This window comes from Asterias rubens, chromosome 2 (genome assembly GCF_902459465.1).
Source record: "Asterias rubens chromosome 2, eAstRub1.3, whole genome shotgun sequence".
NCBI classification, from domain to species: Eukaryota; Metazoa; Echinodermata; class Asteroidea; order Forcipulatida; family Asteriidae; genus Asterias; species Asterias rubens.
This window is the reverse complement of record NC_047063.1, coordinates 20,603,866-20,614,102: the sequence shown is the minus strand read 5'-3', so window position 1 is coordinate 20,614,102 and position 10,237 is coordinate 20,603,866. Positions and strand designations below refer to the sequence as shown.

General features: G+C 41.6%; 1 protein-coding gene across 2 annotated transcripts; it reads right to left on the bottom strand.

The window, feature by feature from the left end:
* Nucleotides 1–410: 410 nt before the first annotated feature.
* LOC117307020 lies at nucleotides 411–8,171 on the bottom strand. Of its 2 annotated transcripts, XM_033791653.1 has the most exons (4): nucleotides 7,718–8,171; nucleotides 3,062–3,287; nucleotides 2,423–3,025; nucleotides 411–1,120 (listed from the first exon to the last, which is right to left on the bottom strand). In XM_033791653.1, the coding sequence occupies exons 2-4, from the start codon at nucleotides 3,269–3,271 to the stop codon at nucleotides 563–565; spliced, it is 1,371 nt and encodes a 456-aa protein (XP_033647544.1). In that variant the 5' UTR covers nucleotides 3,272–3,287; nucleotides 7,718–8,171; the 3' UTR covers nucleotides 411–562. The 2 variants fall into 2 exon arrangements, with proteins under 2 accessions (XP_033647544.1, XP_033647543.1); XM_033791652.1 differs by having other exon boundaries at nucleotides 2,423–3,287.
* Nucleotides 8,172–10,237: the final 2,066 nt, after the last annotated feature.

Below are 10,237 nucleotides of genomic sequence, written 5' to 3'. Positions count from 1 at the left end.
TTACATCCCATCCAAAGGACGAAGCAATGGTTATGTGTCTTGCTAAAGATAAAAGTGTCACGGCTGGGGATTCGAACCCACATTTTGCTGATCAGAAACACCAGAGTTTGAATTCGGTGCTCTTATAGCCATTGGACACTTTCGGTAAAAGGTAATGTCCAAAGCCCACACTTCGTGTATCACAACTTATATATAAAAATAATAACAAACCTGTGAAACTTTAGGCTCAATAAGTCATCGGAGTCGGGAGAAGAAAAAAAAACCGGGGAAAACCCACCCTTGTTTCCGCACGTTTCGCATTGTCATGACATGTGTTTAAAATAAATCCGTAATTCTCGATATCGAGAATTGATAAGGTTTTAATGTTTTCTCAAAAATTAAAGCATGTCATGGAATAATAATTCAAGAGAAGTCTTTCACAAATACCTTCTATAAACCCTTTAAGTTATTTGTAAACCTGTTCCGAAAGTGTATAATGGCTGCAAAAGGGATTTTAAAAAGTAGGGAATATACACGTATGGTAATTTGTCAAAGACCAGTCTTTTTAACTTTTCTAATTTAACTATTCAAACTTGCGGCAAGTAAGATTCATTTCCATGGCGGCCTTTTCAACATTTTTAACTTTGTTTAGATCAAAGTTATTGAGTCCAAATTGGACGTGTTTTGCAACATTCTTATAATAAGCATCACTGACTGCGGCACATGCTGCCCGGTTTTTGATTGCCCCTTCACACCACTGGGCAATCTTATGTTTCCCTAACCGTCTTGGTTCGAAAACCTGAAAGTCCGTTTTACCTCGAAATTGTTCACATTGTTCAGGTCGTTTACCAATGTAGTGCATAGCCGTACAGTGACCCTGTAAATGACTAATTATACGCTTAGGATTGTAGTAGGGTTTGTGCTTAGTGTTGCACGCTACTGGTGTTAAGTCGGTTATTTCAAAGCCAAAACCTGGCGACACAAACTCCTTGTTGTACTGTTGCAGAGACATTGTTGGTGGGAGCCGAAAGTGCCAATCGTAACGATCATGCTCGAAGTAAAATGCGTACGAGAACAAGATATTTACAGGGAAGGACTGGTATCCACGGAACTTGACGAATGCTTCCTCGAACTCTTTTACCTAAAACAATAAAGACAAAAAGAGAACCTGTAATGTGAAAAAAACTCAGTTCCAGGCGTGAGGATTTCTGAAATAATCATTTAATTTTTGCATTCATGTTAAAAACATGATATCCAGAAAATTTCGCCAGTTTACTTGGTCGAATTTGATGATGTATACAGGGTATAAAAAAAAGGTAATCCTACTGTAAATGGTTTTTATGGCAAAACTATATGTGTTTACCAGAACAAAATATGGCATCGTCTTAAAGCCGAAGCATTGTGCTTTTTATGATACCTTTGGTTTCATTCCAGGGTCACGCATCATGACGCACCACCGTCTTGAAGTTGTGGTGCAAAAATGCAGTGTGTAAACCTCAAGTTGTCACAATGGTTCAGCTAACGGCAGAACAGAGAATCTTTGTGGTCAAGAAATTTTATGAGACCAGAAATTTGCAGGCTACATACATGGAATATGCCTTTGGAGAAGCATTACCAGACTGAGAACCACCAGAAACTTTGGATCTCTCTCCCACCGCTCAAGACTCAAGAAGCCACTCACAAAAAAAGTCTGTCTTCTTGCAAAATCAGCAGGCAGAAGTTTGTGACGGTTGTGGATGTGGAACGGATGGAAATGAAGGTCCAGACGAGTGATCCGATTAAAAGTGGCGAGGCTCAGTCCAGCACCATTTCGTCGTACACTTGGCTCTAGTGGGTGGACAATCAGTTGATGTCGTACGGCAGCGATGTTTTCCTGAGATGTTGTTGTCCTTGGCCTTCCTGAACTTCTTTTGTTGAGGTTGAGGCTGGTCTCGTGTTCTTCATACTTTCTCACAGTTACCCACTTGTTTTCTTTGCTGGTGGTTCTCGGTCTTCTCCAATAGCTTCCGTGTACTCTAGCCTAAAAACTTCTGGTTTCATACCATTGTGTCTGAAGGCCAGAATGACATGGGTTCAAAAGTGAACCAACTGCATTTTTGCACCACAACTTCAAGACAGTGGTGCTCCATGATGCGTGACCCTGACATGTGACCAAATATATCATTGAAAAGCACAAGGCTTCGGCTTTAAGATGATGGCATGCTTTCTGCTGGTAAACAATAGTATGGCCATACAAACCATTTGCAGTAGGATTACCTTTTTTTTTAGACACCCTGATAGTCATCCCGGTAAAAAAACAAGGACACGACTTAAGTTCATACAAAGGAACCTTGTCCAAATTCCCGTTTCATAAAACTGGCTCCTGATCCGATATTAAAATAAGATCAGAAAATAATTCAAAACTTCGTTATAAAACTCGTAATATGTTTTACTTTTTAAATACCTTCATGTGTTTTAGAATGTGATTCCGGCAGTTCGTTATGGTGTCCCGCCACAGGTACAGAGGAAAACACGTGAACGTAGCAACCGCCTTCTTCCCAAGAGCAATAAACGCAGTGGATTCAGCAGGTTTACTATGAAAGAAGGCAGGCTCGGCAAAGATTCGGATTTTGTCACCGTTGAGGATGCTTTCCGGAATGACTGGGGAGGTGAACATTACATCGCCGTCCGTCCACGCCACAATTGATGTAGTGACGTACTCGTCCATGAAGAAGCTATTCCAAAGTTGCCTGTTGTAACTAGCTGACCTCCCAGGGAAGTGACCCATGGAGGTAAAGTAGCTGAACCCCGATGGCGGTAGCGGCTGATACATTATCTCGAAGGTAAACCCAAGTAGTTCCTCTTGTGCTTTGAGTCGTGCGGCAAACTCATGGTCTCTCTGTGACTCTGCGTCCATTATAAGTCCTATGCGTCCTAATTTCGGAGACCAGAAAAGTGCTGCTGATCGTATTGCAATGCAGTAAAGCTGATTAAGTATGACAGGAGTCGCTGCAAGGTGGATGGTCAGTGTCACGCTATGACCGTTTGTAACTGCGGGATCAGGTTGGTTTGAGGTCCAGTTTCTAACTGCGGGATCAGGTTGGTTTGAGGTCCAGTTTCTAACTGCGGGATCAGGCTGGTTTGGGGCCCAGTTTGCTTGGTTCATCCCATTTTCCGAACGAAACACTGACATTGGTTTTGTTTTTTTGGTAGCGTTAATTATCTGCCATTTCTGATTAATGCCAATACGCAGCCAAAACAAGATAGAGCAAACTGCAATTACGACTGCAGCCCACTTCGTTCTTCCCACCATGGTGATTCGATCCAACCTGCATAATGTGAACGAAAGCACGAGTAAGCATAATGATCCTGAAGCAATGTCAATGTCAGGAAAACAAAAAAACATACTGTACATTATGTACACGCCAAGTGCAATCTACATTGTTCGTGTACACTGTTCCCGAATCGTCTTTGCCGCACCCTTTGTCGTAGAATACTAGATTTATGTGAAAACAATTAGTTCAAATTGATTTAGGTCGACCTGGAGTCGCCCCTAGTTCTGATTGGTTCGGCGCGACTCTGGATCGTCTGTTTGAACCGAATAATTGCTAATACAGTACAAAGTCTTTTGTGAGAAGTTGTGACCGAACCTATTAATTGTGGTTAATATTTATAAAAAAGAAGTGTGGGGTAGTTTTTGACCAACCATGTTTTGAATGAGACTAATTTTTGTATTGAGTAATCGTTATTTCATGACTATCAATCTTTTGAAGTTGTACCACATTGTAACCGTTTTCAGAAACTAAATAATGTTTGGTCTAGTCATAAGGCCTTTTCACACTACCAAAAAATCTCTGTGTTGGACACGGATACGATCCGGATAATGTGCACTGACCTTTTCACACTACAACTTTTCAACACGGTGTCGATGGATAAGGCGCACTATCCGTGTCGAAACCAACCCTGACCGGGAGGTGGGTTTGATAAATCTCCATCCGTGTCGAAGATTCCGACACGGATTGAAAGTGGCATCCGCGCACACTACAGTTGTCCAGCGTGTAGAAAAACCATAGACTAGATATAGAATGGACCCTTCCCATGAAATATGCTAATCACATTCACGCATGCGTACAGACCATAGAGCTATATGGTACAGACCCTGTTGCTTGGCAAACGCCATAGAGTTGTGCACTAAGCAGCAGACGCGCAATCGCGTCTACGTCACGCACCCCTTAGCCATGTACAAAACAGCGCGACGTTCCCTCATTAATCTTTGCAAACCAAAACGTTAGTGCGCACGCGCTATGTGCAATTTACACATTTCATGGGAAGGGACCATTGATCTCCATTATACTGACTGAATAGGACAATGGGGGCCGCCATTGCCTATCTCTCGTGTACATTTTCTGTGCGTTGCCGTCAGCACGTGACTTGTTGCCGTCAGCACGTGACATTTAGCGCGTCAAAGGCCTATCTCCCGTGTTCATTTCCGCGCGTCGCCTTTCGAACGTGAAATTTTTGCCGCATCCATGGCGAACAAAAACTTTTTTACACAGGCAACGGCGCGTATGTACTCGCGGCCAATCTGAGTGCGTTTTGGCGACCTCAATCAAAAACTGTTTCTGACGTCACAACCAAAACGGTAACCGAGCTCACAACTCGGTTGTCGTTCAGTCTGAACAGTAGAACCAACGACCAACAACCGAAACAGTTTTTGGTTGGGGTCGCCAAAATGCACTCTAGTTATTTTAATAGACCCTTCCCATTGATCTCCATTATACTAGTTACGTGCTGACGGCAACGCACAGAAAATGTACACGAGAGATGGGCAATGGCGGCCCCCATGCCAGAACCCGCGTTTGTACGCGCGGCCGATCTAGTTAGGCGCCTTGTCAAAACCTCCCGGGCGTTCCTCCGCTGACAGTCTGCGGACTGGACAGCAAATACCGCCGTTGCTAAGGACCTCGGACAGTCTGTGGAAGAACGGCCATGTGCGTTGAAGCGCGGCGAAGTTAATGAGCTATCCTTGCCGGGCGCTATTGTTAGTATAACAATCAGTCTCATGAATAAACAAGTTGTATTTTCAGGTCATAAATATCAGCGGCTTGGACGCGGACCGGCCGTGCTCTTCCAGAACAATACATTTTTTACTCATGAATAACATCCTCCTGGAAGCGGACAGGCCGCACCGACAAGACAATTACACCATCCAGCGCTTGTGATAATCAGGGAACGATTTCGCCTGTATCACATCGCAATTTGTGATGCAATTTTGATGATTTGCTATGCAATTGTAAAAAGTGCATCGCAAATGTTGCGATCCAATTTGCGAAGCATAATTTGCAACATTTATGCTTGATACAAAAATATCGATTTTTAACTTGAAACCATTCACATTTAATCGATTTCCGCAAGAAAAACGATGCTAAATTAATAAGAAATCACCGCCGCCGCGACTACTTAACGTTTTCTTCCATGATGTTGAATACAATATGCTGCTCTGGCAGTAGGGCAAAATCGACCAATGAAAACATTCGTTACGCGCTATATGTAAATTCAACAGCCAATAGAAACACCGGTGTCTAAAACTGTGGCTCCCCCCCCCCCCCGACATTGGACAAACCAGACTATCTGGTTGTTTTGACATGGAGACACACTCGCACAGGTGTGTAGATTTGTTTATTGGTGACGGTGACTTGGGATTTTATAAATAAGAAACTAATGTTTTCCGCTTGGAAAGTAAGAACGAACAGTTAAAATTGTCCCCTGGATACTCTGACAACCCTCTAGTCGCTGCACCGCCCGAGTTTCTGAAAACCAATTTTTCAAGATTCTTGCAGTAAACAACTGGAATCGTAGTTCAATTTTTAAAAGATAGCTTAATATTCATGCACAATTGTTTACCCTTTCGGTAATGTTTGTATAAAAGTACAAGCTCCCATTGGGAACAATAATCGGCTCTCGAATATTTTTTTGTAAGGATAAAATGGACACAATAGCTTTTCAAGGCTTTTATCTGACTCAATGCTCAAACTAATTAAATGCGAAGGCGTTAGTTTTCGACAATATCAATATTAATGATGAATAAATACAGTTTCCTTTGTGTTTACTAATTGGTATGAGCTAAATTATTTCATCGTCATTAGCTTCGATGAAATAATTTAGCTCATACCAATTAGTAAACACAACGGAAACTGTATTTATTCATCATTAATGATGATATTGTCGAAAACTAACGCCTTCGCATTTAATTAGTATGAGCATTGAGCCAGATAAAAGCCTTGAAAATCTATTGTGTCCATTTTATCCTTACAAAAAAATATTCGAGAGCCGATTATTGTTCCCAATGGGAGCTTGTACTTTTATACAATCATTACCAAAAGGGTAAAAAAATGTGCATAAATATTAAGCTATCTTTTAAAAATTGAACTACGATTCAAGTTGTTTACTGCAAGAATCTTGAAAAATTGGTTTTCAGAAACTCGGGCGGTGCAGTGACTAGAGGGTTAGCTTACAACGGAGTTTGCACGTAGCCTGGAACTTTTGTCGAATCCGGGAATAAAGACAACCATTTTTAAAATTCATGTTTTGGTAATGTAGGCCCAACCAAGTCTTAAAAATCACACATTGGAGGAAATGGATTTTAGTTACACATCCACCCTCGCTTTGCTTTTTAATCTGCAAATTAAGGTAAAACCATTGTTAACCACCTACGTTCCTCCGCGGTTCCGCCGGTCAGCTCATAAGCTGGACCTTACAATGGCCGACCGGTCGCTCCGCGGAGCCCCCGGAATATTCATGTTTATTGACATGTAAATGAGCCGTCGTGGCCGTGGACATGCCCGGTTGCTACAGGTTCTTTTGTTACAAAAATCCGCGGACTCCCGCAGAATGCACGCGGAATGGAACAGCTTGGAGGTTTTGACAAGGCGCCTTATTCTATTCTATATCTATGAGAAAAACCCAAAACCGCGTACAAAAGGTGCTGCGTACATAAAAAGTAGCCGCGTACGTCCTAGGCCCAATTTCATAGAGCTGCTTAAGCACAAAATTTTGCTCAAGCAAAAAATTCATTGCTTAGTAAAATCAGATTACCGCCCAAGACTCCACTCAATTAATATGCTAAGTAAACAACAGCTAAATACTAGTCACAAGCAATGTATGTGGCATGAAATTTTGGCCAGTAACATGTGTAAAATAAGCGAGCTTTTTTCGTGCTTAAGCAAATTTTTTGCTTAAGCAGCTCTATGAAATTGGCCCCTGGGCCCAATTTCATAGAGCTGCTCAGCACACAAGTTTGCTTAGCATGAAATTTATCCCTTGATAAAAACAGGATTACCAACCAAATTTCCATTTTTTGAATATTGCTTTTTACTGTGAAAAATCATGTGGAAATTTGGCTGTAATCCTGTTTTTACCGTGAACACTTTCAAGCGGGGACATGTGGACAAATTCCTAAAGAATGTCGGGGGCTCTACAACCTTATCTAAGCTGTCTGCCCCACCCAACATGGAGGTAGACTGTAACCAGAACCACCGTCTCCTCCCCTGTTGTGTGATGGCGTCGATGGATTCAAGTAAGTTCAAGTACATGTACATGTATTACCTAATCTTCTGTTCGGGTGGCTTGCCAAGAGATAGTACGCTCAGTCCAGCTGAGAAGAACTACCATCTTCACTCTGAAGCTTGATTTCTTGGCTATAGTATGTACTTTGTTTAAAGTAAATTTACCAAGGGTAACGATAGTAGTGCTCTCTTACCGTGAGCCTGAATCAGCGATGCTATTGGTAAAGAGGTCCTTCCACGTTGTAAGCTAGCGGACCTTCCTTTCCGACGGCTTATATTCACATAAAGTGGTTCTGTTCACAAAAGCTATGATACAACAGGATGATTTCTACTTGTCCTTCTTCTTGACTAGCAACTTAGCCTTGATCAAGGCTGTGTAATATGGTTTGCCAAAAGCTAAAAATCGCACGAATGCGATGCCCGAATGCAATGCAACTCCTGTTCCGGTCCCCCGACTGTCTTTAACAAGGAAGCACATAAACGATCGTTTCAACAGTCCCACACACACCGCTATTCAACGCACCGCTATCGCCCAAAATCCTAGCCCCGTGAGTCGTCATGCTGGGCTTGAGATGTGTGGGGCTTACATGTACTTTACAGGCGGTGTGGGTGTGCGTGAGAGTGCGGTGCGCTATTCTTTTTAGAGGTCAGTCGGGCGGCTGAGGTTTTTATCCTTGCTCTACACAGCCTTGATCAAGGCTACTAGCGACTAGAACTAGTCAAGCGAGAATGAGCAACAATCATACATACCCCTTTGTTGTCTCCCCAACAAGGACAGGGCTGCTTTAATTTCCTTTAAAGGCAGTGGACACTATTGGTAGTTACTCAAAATAATTATTAGCATTAAACCTCACTTGGTAAAGAGTAATGGGGAGAGGTTGGCAGTATAAAACATTGTGAGAAACGGCTCCCTCTGAAGTGGACGAGTAGTTTTCGAGATAGAAGTAATTTTCCACGAATTTGATTTTGAGACCTCAAGTTTAGAACTTGAGGTATCGAAATCAACCATCTAAATGCACACAACTTCGTGTGACTAGGGTGTTTTCTTCTATTATTATTATCTCGCAACTTTGATGACCGATTGAGCTCAAATTTTCACAGGTTAGTTATTTTATGCATATTATGTTGGGATACACCAACTGTGAAGGCTAGTCTTTGACAATTACCAATAGTGTCCACTGCCTTTAAAGGGTGTATGTACTTTTTCCTAAAAAAAAACACAATGTCCACAGATAAACATTAAACTTACACAGTTTGAAGATTATGATAGTAGAAAGCTTCCCTTGAAATTTTACTTACTGGGTGCTGTAGTTTTTGAGAAATGAGTAAAAGTAATAATTTTCGTCTCAGTTTTAGCATGTAAAAACGTATTAACCAGTTATGCTATGGTTTTTGGTATAATATCATAACTGGTTAAGGGGATTTTACATGCTAAAATAATTTTGGTTTCATGAGACCAAAACTATTTTGTGACTTGTTTTTACTCATTTCTCAAAAACCACACAACCTTAGTTAGTAATATTTGAAGGGAAGCTTTCCACTATCATTATCTTCAAACCCTGTAAGTTAAATGTAAATCTGTGGACATTTTGAAAAAGTACCCGATTCCTTTAAAAAAGGTGTGTACGCGTTTTTTTTAGAGGTCAAATCAATAGTGCATGTATTATTGTACACACTATTAAAGTTCAACTTTGTGCACACATCAATTTCGCAGGACACAATGAGGTCAACCAGAATTTGATTGGCTACCCCGAAAAAGGGTGCTATGTGTTCCCTTTGATCGGTGGAAAATTTTGACCAATCACAGATGTTTTTATATCACTAGATAGCTGAATAAACTGGCCAAGTCCTCCCACTTGCCCCATCTTCATCTTACATTCCGTTTTCACGAGAGGGCCTCTTACAAAAGGACAAGCCAAAGGGTGCGTTCGTTTAGCTCCCCTGGGTCGACCCCGGTGCGTGGCGGTTTCTTTTTACCAGGACGACCGTTGGTAATTATCTGCACACACTCGTCCTGGGGAAAAAAAAAACACCACACACCGGGGTCGACCTAGCTTAGGGAACCTAAACGAACGCACCCAAAAATTGTCACCGCGTTCGATCGTGTGCACGGCATAGCTCTGTGTGCAACGGAGAGCAAAACAACCATTTGACAAGACTAAAAGGTGATCTTGTTATTTAATTATTGTTGAATTTTCATGTCAGAATTCAATAAAACTTTCATACAAAGAAGGAAATTTTATACTTCAAATACTGCCGAGTGCCCCAAGTTCCAAACTTATTTTGTTTTGCTGTAGTGAAGCACCAAAGGAAAAAAGAGTAATGCTTTTGTGCGTTATTTATGAAGGCGGGCGTCATTGACAAGCAAAAGAGATTGCCATTATATATTAAACTCCGTTCATGGAAATAACATATCCGACTTGTGAAGGCTTGGCTCACTATAAATTAGACCCATTTCTCTTGGGATAAAAGCCCGAATCGAACCGAACATGTTGTTTCATCGGCTACACATACATGTAACCACGGACATCTGGTTGGACCTTGTGATAACTCGCTTTGTCAGAGAAACATAACATCCGTGTTTGAGCCAGCCATCACAGCCACTTATAATATTGATATTAGAAAACCAATTAAAAGGGAACGAAAATCATCTTCAGGAAAATCAACAACATTGACACCAAACGTTTTGGGCTTGGCATTCTGAAATTTGTTTG